At 59.8% G+C, this 15,731-nt stretch overlaps 1 protein-coding gene across 2 annotated transcripts in view; it reads left to right on the top strand.

The window, feature by feature from the left end:
• SMG6 (SMG6 nonsense mediated mRNA decay factor) overlaps positions 1-15,731 on the top strand; it is a 105,295-nt gene that overhangs the window by 24,605 nt on the left and 64,959 nt on the right. For both annotated transcript variants that reach the window (XM_032201021.1, XM_032201020.1), the window contains exon 10: positions 2,467-2,612. In XM_032201021.1, coding sequence (XP_032056912.1) covers positions 2,467-2,612 — 146 coding nt within the window. The remainder of the gene's footprint in view (positions 1-2,466; positions 2,613-15,731) is intronic.

The following is a 15,731-nucleotide window of genomic DNA, read 5'->3' as shown; positions in this document are numbered from 1 at the left end:
TCTGCCTCCCTCCCTCAATCACAGTTCCCTGCTCGGGGGCAGCAGGCTGGCTTGCAGCGAGGAGGCAGCTCTCGATGCCCTCCTCCTGCCCGCAGGAAATCAGGAGGAAAGAAAGCTGCCCGTGAATTTTTGGGAGCTGCAACGTGTCTGTGCTGCGGGGCAGAGCGTCCGGGGAGCTGCTGGTGCTCGGCTCCGCCGGGCCACGCTCGCGGCCGAGCTCCGGGCTGAACGCGTGCCAGCAGGGGGATTAATGGGGATGTTGCAGTGATTGCTTGCACATTTGGCTCCCGAGACTTTGGTGAAATTAAGATGCAGCTTTCGAGGCGGTTGCTTCCCAGGACGGTCATTTAGAAAACCCGAGGATGTTTAATGGCAGAATATCCCCTCAAGTACTTAGAAGGGAACTAGAAAGTAATACCCTGACACAGGAAGAGAAATTGTCCAGCCCTGCTAAATAGCTTCCGTGCTCGATATAGGTAAAAGGTGAGGACTAGCCGAGTCCTCTCTGGGCAGGATCTCTAGTCGGTTATCCGTAAAAAGCAGGGAAGAGCTGCTGATGTAGGGATGGGGCTGCTGTGCTCCTAAAACCACAGGTAAGCAGTTTATTAAAAGCTTCCGCTCTCTTCTTGACCTGCTGGTTCGGAGCTCAGCGGGGTTACCGCGTGCCGTTCCAGATGTGCGGCGGTATCGGAGCACAGCTGGCGGGGCTGAGGACTCGCTCCTTCTTGTTATTCCGTGGCAAAAACCTTCAGCTCCTCGCTGACGACCCGTCCTGCAAAGGGCTCCTCCAGCCCCAGCCTCCCGTCCGCCCTAGGAGGACGCTGCTGGCCGTGCCGGCTGGGGGCTGAGATTTTGCAAAATTAGGAAGTCTCCAGAAGCCATCGGTTTGCTCTGACGCCCTGGCTGAGCCCCAAGGCCAGGGAAGTTGCCTCTTCGAGGGGGAGCGGCGCTTCTGTGCTCCGTCCTGCGAGGCTGCAGAGCCCAAGGAGCCCGTTTGTTCCAGCGGGGACAGGACCGGGGGCCTTGAACCGCCCCAGCCAAGGTGCCAAGGGAGAGGGTACCCCTGCTGCCAGGGAGAGCCGGCTGCTGAAAGGCAGCCTGTGACAGCTGGTTTGTCAGAAAGCCATTTCTGTCTTTAAAAATAGAGCCTCTTACTGTCCTGAAAGTCTGTTGGGGAAGCCCAGCAGAATTGCCCATGTGGCTTACCAGAAGCGGCTCGCTGATCCAGCCTGTAGCGTGCTGATATCACCAGATCTGCATCTCTCGGGGGAAAGACAGAGGAAATTGCTATGGAGGCCCCTGAGGTTGCCTGCCCTGGCTCCAGGCGCCTTACCCCATGCAGGTTTGGGCTCCCTCCCTCCCGTTGTGGCCACCCAAATTCAGTGTCACCGATCCTGGAGCTGGCACTTGCTGCCGGAGCAGCCTTCGTTCCTGGCGGGGCTGGGGCAAGCTCACAGGACAGGAAAACCTTTTTTTTATTATTATTTATTTTTCCCCACTGATTTACAAAGCTTTCGGCAGCTTCTTGATGCCTTTGTGGGCTACCAGGTGAGGTCCCCGGGGAGGGCCGTTTGTGGGCAGCCACGTGGCCGTGATTTTTTGCGACCCGCCCGTGCTCGTCTGTGCGCTTGGTTCCAGTTTTGACTCCGCTTCAGCTGGGCATCCAGCAGCTCTGCTACGTAACCTCAGCCCGTTCCCTCGGCGACGCCAGAGGAGGAGCAGGATAAACGTGTCACGTTTCCACGGGTGTTTGTGAGCTGTGCTGAAAGCTCGCCCCATCCCCGGCCGCGGCACTGCCGTGGCCCGACAAGCGCTCGCCAGCGCTGCGGGGCCCAGCTGCCGGATGGGGCCGGGTGTTCAGCTGCAAATTGCTGCCCCCCCCCGGGCAAAGCAGGGGCTCCAGAGCGGTGAGGATTAAGGAGTGGGAGCGTGGAGCTTGTGGCTCTCGTGGGGTCCCGTCCCGAGCGAGCGGCACCGGCGCAGGAGCTCGGGGACAGGCACTGGAGGGAGCGTGCTCTGGCCGGGGTTCAAGGCACTGGAGCTGCCACATCCACAATGTGGCACCAGCGTGTGCAGCTCTCTGCAGCCTAGGTTTCTGTCCCGTGGGCCTCTCCTGGTCCAAGCGAGCCTCTTGGCACCCCTCCCGGCTTGGTAGAAGTCAGGAGAAAAAAATGGTAGGTCAGAAATGACTCAGAAAGGCCGCGTGTTCCTGCCAAAGGAATGCTGCCTGTCGGTTACAGAGCAATCCCTCGCTGCCCTCTCCGAGGAAGGCTTCGGCTGTCTCCCTCGCACCGCCTGCCCCTTCGCTGCGAGGCGAGGATTCCCCGCGGCTCTGGGATGGGAGGCAGCCCCCCGAGAGCTCGGGGTGATCCCCATTCCTTGGGGAAAGTGGCACGGAGGGAGCTGTGCCACCCGCCCCGGGGGCATAGCCTGTGCTCTCCAGCCTCTCTCTCTCTCTTCTCGCAGGATGGAGACGTTCCCTGCGGTGGCCGAAGAGGTCCTGAGGGAGTTCCAGGTCCTGCTGCAGCACAGCCCTCCTCCCATCGGCAGCACCCGCATGCTCCAGCTCGTGGCCATCAACATGTTTGCGGTGTACAACTCCCAGCCCAAAGGTACCGCGTGCTGCTCGGAGGGAGCCGGGGCTGGGGAGCGGCCGCTCTGCATAGGGTCGAGCTGCTCCCGGAGGAGGGTTGTGGGGGGAATTCTGCATCTTTTGGGGAGTTGGAGTGGATGCCTGAGGGTGTCAGCGTGTGCAGGGACAGCAGAAGAGCCCTGGCCTGTACAGAAAGGCCTCGAGGTGCGTAACACGGTGCAGTGAGGAGGTGTTGCATCTCCCTGGAGCCTGAGTCAGCAGGCACAGACAGAGGGCTTGGTTTTTCGGCTCTGCCTTCCCCGCAGCGAGCCTGGGCCCTGCTCAGTGCCCACGCTGGCACCCAGAGGGCTGGAAGGATCTGGGAGGTTTGCCTCTGGCTGCATCCATGCATCCTCCAGCTGCTGGGCTGGAGGCTGCGCCCCACGGTAAGGATGGATGAAGCACATCCAGCGTCGCCCACCCACCCAGGGGGCTCTGTGTGGTCCCTGCTGTTGTTGGGTTTGTGCTGCGATGCCACCAAAGCAGAATCCCTTCCTCTGGGCTTGGAACTGTGCCTCCAGGGGCTGTGTTCGTCCCTGCACAGCAGCAGGTGCCTGGCTCAGCCCGCGCCACGCGTTTGGGAGCAGGGCCACGCTCCCCAGCTGGGAGGAGGCAGCGTTGGGCACGCTTAGGAGCTGGATCTTAAAGATGGAAGCCTCCAGCTGATGGCCTTCAGGCAAAGCCAGCTCGTGGGCGAGCCGGCGGAGCCCCACGGAGCTGCTGCTGGAAGGTTTCACCCTCATGAGCCACTTGGCCACTCGTCAGACCGCTGCCTGGGGGCTGAGGTCAGTGCGTGGAGCGAGCTGGCAGCAGCAGGAGGGCTTGGGACGTGCAGATCCCCGTGCTGGGTGCCCGGCCTGCCTCGTTGGCACCTTCCTCAGGCAGGGGAAGCCCTGGGTGAGCCAGCAGCCTTCTTACGAGGACTTGCCCTCCTTCCTGCCGGGTGCCAACCGGCGACGGCGTGTTTATGTTTGAGCTGCAAAGTGCTTTACGATTATGAGCAATGCCTCCGCGCAGCCCCCCGGTAGGTATATTAATAGCCGTGTCTGTGCTGCAGACAGGAGCGGGTGGTAAAGAGAGGAAGAAATCTGTCTGGGCTTCTCAGCAAGCCCCCGTGGCAGAGCTGGAAGCGATCCCAGCTCTCAGACCACTGGGCTCGGCTCTTCCATCCGCAGCCGAGCTGTGGATGTGAGTGAGTGAGTGACAGAAAGGGAGCACTTTTTATCTCATGTGAAAAATAAGTATTCTCGGAGTTTCCTGCCTCCCGGGTGAGCAGTTGCCAGCTGCTCCCAGCTTGCTGATCTCGAGAGAAAAAGCAAAACTCGTTCCCGCTGGGGACCTGCGGACCTCTCGCGCCGAGCAGGTGGTGGTGGTGATGAAATGCCTGCAGGTCCGATGGCACGGCGGCTGCCATCCAAGGCTTCGTGCCCTTAAAGGGTTTCCCCGAGGGCTCCTTGCTCCGCTGACCCTAAACCATCGCTGAGAATATTGTTGGCAAAGCAAATTCTGTTGTCAGCGCAAATGCTCCGGTGGTCTCCGAGCGCTCGTGCGCTGAGTGCTGGCAGAGCCCAGCTTGGGCTCGGTGCCGACGCCGTGATACTGAGAAGTGCTGGGAGCTGGGTGCGGAAGAGAGGGGGAAAAAAAAAAAAAAAAAAAAAAGAAAGCGAAGAGCCTGGAGTTGAAAAAGCGAGCAGGGAAGCTTGCTGAATTATTACCGAGTGCCCAGCACGGAGGGAGGGAGGGAGAAGGGTGTTGGCTCCTGCCCTGCTGTGTGGGTTGCTGCGGGCCGGGGAGCGAGCGGAGCGGGCAGCAGGGCACGGCTGTCGGGAAGGTGCGGGTTGGGGCTCCCATTTCCCAGCACATGAGTCAGCTCGCGGGGCAGCAGCAGGAACGGGTGCGAGGGGGCCGAGCCCAGCGTGTGGGCGGCGAGGAGGGCACGGGGCAGCTCCCCCCTGCCCTTCCAGGGAGCCTGGGTGTGGAGGCGCTCGCGGCGCTCGCTGCAGTCGGGGCTTGGCCTCTCCGGAGCTGGATGGAGCTCTGCAGTTGGACCCGCAGCTCCCCTCCTACCGAAATCCTCCTGCAAATCTGGGATGGGAGCGTGGCTGTGGCCTTCCCGGCGCGCGTTGCCTGCCTGACCTTCCGCTGCGAGCTCGCAGTAGCAGGAGGAGATCCTGGGGGTCTGGGGCCAGCGAGGGAGGTCTGTCTGAGAGCCTCTTCTTCCCCTGCTGTCTGGGGGGAGATATCTCGTGGGGCGTGCGCTCCCCTCCCTCTCCTCCCCTGTATTTCCAGGTCTCCGGAGCCGCAGCTGCTCCTGAGAAACTCGCGGGCTCGCCCCGGGTCTGGTTGCTGATGAGTTCCTGATGCTGGGATCCGGGGGTGCTGCTGGCAGCCGGGGGGTGGGGGGGGTGGGCAAAGCGCTGGTGGCGTGGGGAATTCGGGCACGATTTGATGTAGAGTTGGGACACGGTTCTGAGCACCGGTTTGGGAACTGGAAAACAGGAAGCATTAACAAGCAAACACTCAAAGTAAACACTTCTCTTCTTCCTTGGACTTCATGCCTCACACCTTCCCGGCCCTTTGCTTGGTATCGGCTTCCCCCGTTCTCCGTGCATTACGCTCGGTCTGTCCCGATTTTGCAGTGGAGCAGCAGGCAGCACAGGAGCTTGGAGACTTGTGGGCAGCAGCTTCTCTCTGCTCTTTGCTTTTTGCTCATTTTCCTTTGCCCTGGCAGCGGTTCCCTCCATCACCCTGTCTGCAGTAACGTCCCCTCGTTGCTCGTGGCTACCCCTCTCCTAAATCTGCCTTTGCAAGATGTCCCGTTGCTCGACGGGCTGCCTTTTTGGGGTGCAGCGGGGTGTTTAAACCTTTTTCAGAGCCAGCTGCACCCAGCTGTGACCAGCACGTGGCGTTTCACAGCCTCCTCCCATGCAGGTGCCGGCTACGTGAGCGCCGGAGCCGCGTGCATCCCACCGGAGCAGAGCTGGTCACAGCCGCCTGCGAGCAGCCAGGCAGCGCTGGGAAGCCCCCGGGAGATGGCTCGGGGCTGTTGTTCTCTCTGACAGAGGAAGCCGAAGAATTCCCACATGAAATGCATGAAATGTTCCCCCCGCGGTGCAGCACCGAGCAGCGCGTTCCTCCCGGTGAGCCCGACCTCCCCGTCGTCCGCGGGGACACGCGGCGAGGGCTGCCCGAGCTGGCTGCCTCGTGGCAGGAGATTGGAGGTGTGAAAAAGCTGCTTCAGGACCTCGAACCTGAGCGGCGAGGGTGCCCACCCGTGGGAAGGAGGCACAGAAACGTGGGTGCGCAGTCGCCGGAGCGCTCTGGTGCCGGAGGTTGGTGACCGCCGAGGTTTTGGGGCTATCCTGGGCTCCAGCTGGGGCGGGCCCTTTCACGGGGTGGCCCTTTTAACAGTTTGGTAGCCATCTGCACAATCAAGTTGCAGAGGAGCTTTGGATCCCTTTATCCCGACCACAAGCACTCCAAGAATTTTAATTTTTTTTTAATTCTGTAATTTGGGGAAATAAAACTCTGGTTTCTGAAAGGCCTAATTGAAGCCGTGCTTGCGGCAGGGGCATCTCGGTGAGGGGAGAGGGAGAAACCCCCTCCCAGCCCATCTGTGCCCAATTTACTCCGATCTGGCCTCTCTGAGGCTTTTTTTTTTTTTTTGCTTTTTTTTTTTTTTTTTTTTTCTTTCTCTCTCTCTTTAATAATTTGTTTTATAATTCCTGGAATCAAACCCATCTCAGACACACTGTTTTATTTTACTGTATTATTGGATTATACTTCCTATAAATCACTGGATGTTATTCATAGGCCACCACCAGAATAACTTCCCCTCTCCCCCCCCCCTTTTTTTTTTTTTTTTTTTTTTTTTATATTCCCCCCCCCCCCCCCCCGACGGGGCCGCATTCCTAACGAGCGCGCAGCAAAGTGGGGGCGCAGCGCGGGGCACCCTAGAGACGCTTCCCGGAAATCCCAGCAAATTTGCCTGGCCGCGGGTGTGAAGCATCAGGGCTGCAGCACCTGGATGCCTTCTGGCACTCGCGGGCCCCGGCGCGTTGCTCTGCGTGGAGTTTGTTAGGGAGGTCGGGCTTAGGTGGAAGAGGGGAAGGAAAGGGGGGGACGGGGGAAGCCATATGTGCATCCTCAGCACATGCCGGCGGTGAAGCCGAGTCCCCCGGGGCCGAGCAGAGTCGGGGCGCGGAGGCACGGCGAGGTTCTGGCTGAGGAGCGAGCAGGCAGCCGGCCCTGCTGCCCGGAGGGGGTTTTCGGCAGAGCCCATAGCCTGTTTTGGGGCTGTTTTGGGGCTGTTTTGGGGCTGTTTTGGGGCTAGGGCGGTGCTCCCGCTGCCGGAGCGCACGGGGAGGGTTTGTGGAGGTGGCCGGGGTCGGGCTGGGCTTTGCTCACAGCCCTGCTGGGGGAAAACAAGGTCGGCTTGGCTGTCTTAAACGAGGTTGGTGAGGGGAGCTGTAAGGGCTGATGAAGTGAGGGAGGGTTGTGTGCTGCTCCCCGGTGCGGCTTCGGTGCAGAGCCACTGGTGCCATCGCAGCAGCGTCGAGTAAAAGCTGCCTGGCTAACACGGAGCTGTCGATCCGTGTTCGAGCGTCCCCTAACTGCAGTTTTTGCAAGGGTTCGGTGCCGTGCACGGCCCGGCCTGGTTGAAAACCTGACGTTGATCTCGCCTAAATCTTTTTGGTAGACGTGAGAAGGATCCCCAGGTCGGCGGGCATCACCTGCAGCTTCTGGCAGGCACAGGATTCCCTTCCTTCTCCTGCCACCTATGTTCAGCACCCCAGCCTGGCTTTAGGGGATGCATCGACCCCAAAGGCCCCCAAAAAATCAGCCTGTGCTTCTCACACGCGGCTGCTCCACTCCTGTCCTGCCACCACGCACGGCCCCGCTCGGAGCGGAGCGCGTTTCGCTTTGCTGACCGCAGCTGCTCGGGCTTCCGAGCTAAAGCGTAAACCCTTAAAATATCCCCGGGGACGTTGCAGAAGCTGGTGGTGTCTGCCCTCGGCGGCAGAACCGGGCCTCGTCTCTGACCATCTTCATGGTTCTGGTTTGGTTTCCGATGGCTGGAGCCCGGCTTTGCTCAGAGCTCGCTGCAGCGTCAGAAAAAGGCTCGGCGGAAGCCCGTAGCGCTCTGCTGCTGCAGCCACATCTCAATGGCTTCTCTTGAGGCTCTAACCACATCGCGCAGGTTGGAGCAGGCAGGAGGTGCTGGGAGTCGATCACAAGGGAGCCCGGCGCATCTGAGGGAGTTTAAAAATAAAGCAGTGCTGTGGACGGCTGCCTTGGTTTGGTGGAGTTTTAAAATTAGGCACAAAACAAAGCGTAACAAACCTCAGGCTGCAGATAGCAGAAGCAGCAACTTGATCTTCCCCTGTCTGGGGAGCAGAACTGACTCATTTTCTCATAGTTTGCCTCCTCGCGTGGCAAATGGGTGCTTCACCGGGGGGCAGCCGGCCCCGTGGAGCTGGCACCTCTGTCCCCACGGCACTGGGGGGACTGCTGGGGGCTGAGCTGCTGGAGCCGGTGCCCGGTGGGAGCCCGAGGGCTCTCCACCTGCCTGGGGCCTCGGTTTTGGTGCAAAGGAGGTTGTGTAATTGGCTTTCTGAGGGCTCGTCGTGCAGCAAGCGCGGGCTGAAGCCTCTGTCCCGAGGTGTCGAGCGTGCACCTGGCAGCCCCGGCGTGCCATTTCCCTGCCAGACTGCCTGGCCCTGGCGTCAGCGAGGTGTTGTTAAGGCATAATGCCTCCCGAGGCCTTTCAGCCTGGAGGAACCGCTCGTTAAATTCATCCTTCCCCTCCCGTCGTGGCGCTGCTCTTCTCATTTCCCTCAGGTCCGAGCGTGAAGCAGGGGAGGAGGAAACCCAGAGGAGGAGCACCCAGGCCCGGTCTCCGTCGGCCTCCCCGTGCTCCCGTGGAGTCTCTGGAGAGAGCACAGGTACGGAGAGCTCCGTGCGCGTGCGCACAGGGCTTTCACGCTCCTTCAGCTGCCCACGGGTGTTCCTGGCCGTGCCGGGGCTTCTCCACGTGAGCAGGAGAGCAGCGCCGACGCGGTGCGGGTGTGCGTGACCGCGCAGCGCACGCTTCCTGCGCCGCGCCGGGCTGGCGCTCACACGGAGCCCCGCGAGGGTCACGCACGTGTCCGGAGGGTGGTAGCTGTCCCTCCAGGGCTGCTCCTCCGAGTGCTCGGAGAGCTGGAGGTTGGCACAGCTGCCGGGAACTGCAGGCGCCTTTCCTTCGGGGGAAGGAAGCTGTCTCAGCCTTTGAAACACATCAGAAAAGCCCAGGTAAAACGCTCTTGGCCCAGACGTGTCTTCAGAGCCTCGCTCTTGGGCTCTTGAGGCTGGTGGCAGCAATGTTTAGACCAAAGTCTTCCTTTGCTTATTCCCCTCTGTTTCCTGTTTAAAAGGCAAATTGTCACATATTTGGGGATTTATTTACCGTAATTGGAGTTATTTTCCTGGCTGCTGGCTTCTGCCCTCTGATGCAAGACTCCTCAGCGAGCCGTGTGTGCGGGGCCCACGTGATTTTTTTTTTTCCCCCCTGCCACCAGTGCCAGCAGGAGCTGCACCGCGCGGCGCGCGGCAGGGAATTTCCACTCGCAGTTCAGGTTTCTGAAACCTAGCCCCGTCGGCTTCGGAGGCAAGAGCTCGAGCGAGGCTTTTGTGGCAGGGAAGGGGAAGGTTTCCAGTGAAACCGAGCGCCTGCCGGTGTGTCAGACTCTCCAGTCCTGCCCTCCAGCCCCGAGCGTGGTGCGAATTCCCCGGGGAGCGGCGTCAGCTGAACGCCCCGGGGGCTTCTGCCCGCTCCTGGAGCGGTTCCACCAAACGCAGGGTGACACCGGGGTCTCAGGGTGACACCGGGAGATCTCGTTTCAGGGCAACAAAGGGAGAGAAACGCTTTGTAAGCACAAAGCCCGAGTCTCCTTCCCCGCCAAGCTTCTCCAGCCCCACGGCAAGTCGCAGCAGGGCCGGGGAGGCTCGGAGGGGCTCGCTGGCTGCGGTGCCACCGGGGCCTGGGCTCGCTCTGCCCGTGCCGAGACTCGGCCCCTGGGTTTTTTTCGGCAAGTGGGAAGAGGCAGCGCCGCCGTATGAAAGGAGAGGCAGGAAATGGAGTGCTGGCACGCAGTGTCCGGCCGTCCTCCTGCTGCGAGGCGAGAAGGGAGGTGCCTGACGCGGCTGTCCTGGGGCTCTGCCTCGCCTCTGCTTTGGTGTGTGCAGCGCGAGGGGTGCGAGGGAGCGGGAGCGGGGTCACCCCAGGTGCAGCGGCTCGGGGAGGCTTCAGATGTTCGTACCGTGACAGGAAATCCTCTCACTTTTAAAGAGATGTTTCTGCCTCTTTAATGTGCGCTGCGCCTTTGATTTCCTCGTGCTTCTAAGCAACGCCGAGTCAATTACGGTATTTCTATTTAATTCTCCGAGAGAACGCTGGATAATTAGCCTAATTATGGCGCTTTGTGAAGTTGTAAAACTCTTGATTGAGCTTGTGGGGCTGTTTTATTGCCTGCCAGGTGGAGGCAAGGAGGGCTGCCTGCCCCGTGCCCGTGCCCTGTGCGGGTTCAGCTGCAACCTGGCAGCTCGGTGAGGTTCATCACCTCCCAGCAGGGGCCGTGGGCTCCTCTCCTGCCTCTCCCACACGTGTGTCTGAGGCTAGAAGGTGGCCCCAGTGCAGGTTTGTGTATGGAGACCTTTGATTTTCCCTGATTAGTGCCTGCCCTTGACCCCGTGTGCCCGTGGAGCGGGCTCTTGGCAGCAGGGTGCTGGCTGTGCTTACACCCAGCCTTCGGGACTCGCCCTGGCTAACGGGATGCTCGCCCCGCCTCGCAGCCAGGACAGGAGGGAGCGGGGCCGTTTAACCCCAGGTGAGTGGCAGCACTGATTTGAGGCCCTTCAGGTAGCAAAGGGCCGTGTTTGGCACTGATGGGTGCAGCGTGTGGTGGCTGCTGGTAACGTGGCCATGGGGTCGGCTGGCAGGCAACGTGCCGAGGGCACTCGTAGCCATCCCTCCTGCCCTTGGCACGCATCCTGTGGCTGGCACAGGCCTCCAGAGTGCACTAGGGTCCCTCATTCCATACCCCTGGTGGCGTAAAACCCCCGCCCCAACTCCTCACCCTGCCTCCATGAACTCTTGGTGCTTCTCCGCCCGCTCCCCCGGCACAACCCCGCAGAGGAGGCGCTGGCTGCCGAAGGCGCCTCGGGAACGGCACCAACCCTTCATAGCCAGACCCGGGGAAACCGAGGGGCTGCCGAAACCTCGCTCTCGGTGCCGACACCGGGGGGGGCCCCCCCCCCGGGCGCTCCCGGCTCGCCTCGGGGAGCAGCGGAGCAGCGCAGAGCCGCCACATGTGCCGGGGGCTTTCAAGGCAGGCGCGGCGGAAGCGGCCGCTCGCGGGCCCATCTGCAGCGGGGCTGCGCGCGGGGCTGGAGACGCGCTGCAGCTGGTGCGAGGCCCTGGCAGCGCGCGCGGAGCTGCTGTCTGCTGGGGTTTACTGCTGTCTACGTTGAAACATGGCTCGGGGAGGGGAAGAGGGGGGACGGAGGGGAGGGGGGGGGGGGGGGGGGGGTGAGGGGGGTCGGTGGCACGGTGCCAGTCCCCGTTAGCCTGGCCTTCTCGTTCCTCTCTCCTCCTCCTCCTCCTCCCCGCTCCCTCCATGCTTTAAAGTCACATTTCCAGGCCAGACATAGAATTAATCTCTGGGCACTTCACATTGCTGGCAGCGCAAAGCAGGATGTGGGATCTTTTTTTTCTCTCTCTCTGCGTCTTGGCTGACTTTTTTACCTCTCGAAGAATTTGGAAGGGCCGTGAGATTCCCCCCGCCCCCCCTCGCCTCAGTGCCGTGCAGTTTTTCAGCACGCTGATCACCCTGCTGTGGCTTCACCCTAATAGATTTCATATGCTGACACAGTTGACATCAGTACCAAACTATTTTACATGTGATCTGGTGTATTTCCTGAGGAAATCTGCAAGATATTTATTAAGAACTAATAAAATAAACCTCTCCATGAGCTTTTAGGTAGTTTTCAATTTTTCATGTCTCTCTCGTTTCCTCTTATCAATGAGTTTCTATTTTCTCCCTCCTCTCTGACCATTGCAAAAGGAAACAAAAATAAATGTTTTAAAACCGTTCCTGAATGGACACTGGGAATAGTTCTGTAGTGATGTATTAGCAAAGTCGTATTTTTAGTGCCGTATTGTCAGGACTAAAAATATCCCGCTGCAGTGCATCCTTTTTATAGGTCTTTGTGTGTGTGTGTGTGTGTGCGCGCGCGTGTGCGCGGTGCCTGGTGTACGACTTTGCACCAGCGTGGAAAGCTCAGCCTTTGTACTACTGCAGCCTCGCCTCCCCCGGCGCAGCTGGACTCCATTAGGCCTCGAAAATTAAAGTAATCCCGCTTAAGAAAGAAAAAAATTAATCAATCTAGCAGAGCCGTGGCTCCCCGGCCCAGCCCGGATACCTGCGTGGCAGCCCTGCTTTGAGAGACTCCAGCAGCCCCGGGGCCGCGGGGGCTGCAGCGCGCTGCGCCCGGCGCTTCTCCCGCTGCGTCCCCCGGCGTTCCCCGGCCCCGCCGTCCGTGCCGCCGAGCTCTCGAGCCGGGAGGGAGGGCCGGGCTGCGGGTTGCAGTCACCTCCGGGGTTCCTGCTCGTTTTTCATTCTCAGGAAGTCCTCCGGGGCCGCGCTGGGCGAGCGGGAGCGTGCGCACGGAGGAGCTGGGAGCGGGCTGTTGGAGCCCGGACGCTTCACGTTTTGCGGAGGAATTTGTACATTTCTGCTGGTTTGGCCTACGCTGCTGTCTCTTTCAATTAACTGTAGCTGTAACAGAGAGCCGAAGGTGGGAGCCGAGCTGGGGTGGTGCCTTCCCTCCCTTCCTCCCTGCTCGGGGTCCCCCCGCTGCGGGGGCTGATCCCCCCCGGGCACGCAGCCCCGCGGGGAGGCGCAGCGCAGAGCCACGGCTCCCTGCCACACGCGACCCGTGCGGCCGTTTCCAAATAACAATTTCATCCCCTTTCCAAATAACAATTTCGACCCGCTTCCAAATAACAATGTCATCCCCTTTCCAAATACAGTTTCACCGCCCGTTCACGCCCACGGTACCGGCCCCGAGGCCAGCCTTGCGTCACAGGTAGCGGGGTGCCGTGCCTCGGGGAGGGGGGGGGACACCGCAACGGGCCCCGTGCGCGGGGCACTGGGAACTGGTGCAGCTCCAGCCAGGAGCTCTCCCCCTCTTCCAGCTCTCGTCTCCTCTGAGTCACTCGCTGCTCCTCTCGCGGGTGCCTCGCTTCGCCGTCTGCTGCCGTCTGGAGAGCCGCAGCGCTCCGGCTTCCTGTAGAGCAGTTCAGCGAAAGCAGTAATTAGGGCCCGTAAAAAATTTATTTTATTAGCGAGAAGTGTCGGTGGGTAATTGGCCATAATTTGAACCCAGCCAGATCGGAGATTCGTATAAAAAAAAAATAAAAAAATAAAGCACGGCGATCTTTTTACCAGAAACACCAGGGCTGTTTGTTGCTCGTGAGCCCTTCCAGGGGTGGCTGGGACGGGACGGGACGCGGGACGGCGGCTGCGGGAGGGCGGCAGGCAGCGAGCGCCTGTGCCGTACCCGTCCTTGAGGGTGTTTGACACTGGCATGGGAAGAAAGGAAACCTTGTTTTCCAAGAACTCTGCTCTTTCTCAGCTTGATAAGCATTTAAAAGAAAAGCTGCACAATTGGAATTGGCAGAGCATCCTCATTCTTTTGTCTGTCTGTTTATTTTTTTCCCCTCATCCCTCGACATGTGCGCTACAGCCCACGGTTACTGCACCCCACAGCACCGCGGGCCTGGAGCTCTGCAGGCTCGCGCCCAGCTCTGCCCGCCCCAGCCTGGCTCTTTGAAGCCTGGCAGGGCCGCAGGGATCTGGCCCCCTCCCCGTGTCGGGGGGCACCGGGTGTTCACCAAAGGTGCTTTTCCAGCCCCTTTCATTCCTTTTAAATTTTAAGGCAGCAAACCCAGGGCTGTGCCTCGACTTCAGGTAGAGGTTTGGGACCCGGGCTGGCTGCGCCGCACGGCCCCAATCCTTCGGGTATTTCTAGGGGTGGCTCTAGTGGTGTTCCTAGCGGGTCGGTGCGGAGAGGGGGCTGCCCGTCGGCGGCGTGTCTAGGACGATGCCTGCATCTCCTCGCGACCGGCGTGTGTCAGCGATTGGCGAGCGACCCGCTCCACTCAGTGCGGGCGGCCGAGCCGAGCCCCTGCGCACATGTCACGCCGGGGTAACGCCGGTGGAACCGGAGCCGGGAGTTACTTCAGGTTACTAGTCCTGGTTGTTGCTCGGGGTAAGGGCTCGGGGCGTTGCTTCAGGTTAGTAGTGCTTGTTTGCGCTTGGCAGCCCGGCCTGGAACCCGGTGTGACTGTTTCCCGAGGAATATTTTTGGTTTGAAAACTGAAGGTCAGCAGTTCGCGAGCGCCGCGCCTGCAGCCAACTCTGTGGTTCGCCTTGTGCCACTGGGCCAGCAGCACTTGAAGTCCCGATCAATTGATCTGCAACAATATGAAACCACGGACGGTGCCTGCCAGATAAAACTCCCCGTCTCGCCCCGTTTTCCCCACCCAAAGTGTCTTTCTGCCCGTATCCCCTTTCTCGCTGCCTGTCTCCCTCCCTCCCTCTCGGCTGTGTATTGGACTTTTTGTCTATCTTTTTCCATCTCTCTGTCTCTTTTCATAACAGTTTTTAATAATGTTTTAGTTAGTTCCAGCCTTTTCCCTCAATGGATCCCATTGGAAAATGCATTTGAAAGGAAACAGTTATACACTTCCCTTCCTTTGAAACTCTGCTGGCACCTTTTCCAGTGCAGTAAACCATACAACATGGATTTTCAAAGTTTCCAAACACAGACATGCTGGCGTTAAATTTATGAAAAAATATTTTATTCGGCTGTATAGTAACTACGAGTCTCCGAGCTGCTGGTCACAGTGAAATCGAAGCTCGCTTTGGAACTGCAACAGGTTTTCAAATCTCTGCAGGAAACGGGGCGGCGCTGGCCCGGCAACTCGGAGGGGTGCCGGGGTGCCCGGGGCAGAGCCCGGCGAGCTCGGGGCTGCTTCTCCCCGCAGACGGCGGCGTCGGGAGCGCCGCAGCAACGGTAGCTGCGGGGAGCTTCACGGTCATGCCAATCCCATCTCAAGTCACGGGAGAAAAGAGGAATTTGGCATCAAAGCGTTACGCCTTACGCTTGTTAGCGACCGTAGGAGGTTAAAGCTTTTTAGTTGCTCCGGGCTGAGCCCGGTGGCAGGGGGCTCAGTCATCCGTGTGCGCACACGCTGCAGTCGGCGCGGTGGTTGGGGACCCGAGGCTCCGGCTGGGTGCGCGTTGTTGGAGCGCTGAGATCATATTTTCTAATATCGGGGCTCGGATGTTAGACTTCCTGGAACAGTTTCCCTGTGTGCTGTGGGTTTGTGCCTGTGGTTTCAGCCCTTCCAGTAGGGAATTGCTCACTCGACACCTGAGAACCTTCCTTTGCGTGGCACTGCTCTGGGCTGATTTTTTTTTTATTTTTCTTCCAAATTTCCACAGGAGGAGCACGTGGCCCCCGTTCACCACCAGGGACCGGCCGTGGCCGCGTGCGTGCCCCATTGCCAGGGGGCTCCTCGGAGCAGGGCGAGCCTCAGAGCTCGCATCCTGCAGCACTTCACTCGCTCGAGGTGTGCCGTGATGCAGATAAGGGCTCCTGCGATAGAGGGGATGATAACGTGGCAAAAAGATCCCGTGCTCCGTTTTGCTTTTCTCCTTTCGCTTGTAAAATTCCTTTTCCTGCCCATGGGAGTTTTCCAGAGAAGTCACTGATGAAGTGTTATCGCTATCCTCAGTGCTTCGCGATGCGCAGGGAGAGCTGGACAGTTCGGGTCCAGATAATCGGATCGCAGAAGCTCCCTGGCTTCTGTCTCAAAGCATCTCCCTTCTGGATGCCTTTCGGCACGGTATCTCTAAAGCCTACAGAGAGCAGCTGAGATATTGGGGAGCTAACGGGTTTTCTAGGTTTGTAACGCTCACCTCGAGGCAGAGGAGATGGAGGTACCCTAAATACACGGTCCTTCCTGGGCTGCATTCGTTCGTTTCCAAAT

The sequence above is a fragment of the Aythya fuligula genome, chromosome 20 (assembly GCF_009819795.1).
Source record: "Aythya fuligula isolate bAytFul2 chromosome 20, bAytFul2.pri, whole genome shotgun sequence".
Taxonomy (NCBI): Eukaryota; Metazoa; Chordata; class Aves; order Anseriformes; family Anatidae; genus Aythya; species Aythya fuligula.
Note: the sequence above shows the minus strand (reverse complement) of the source record. Positions and strands in the feature narration are given on the sequence as shown.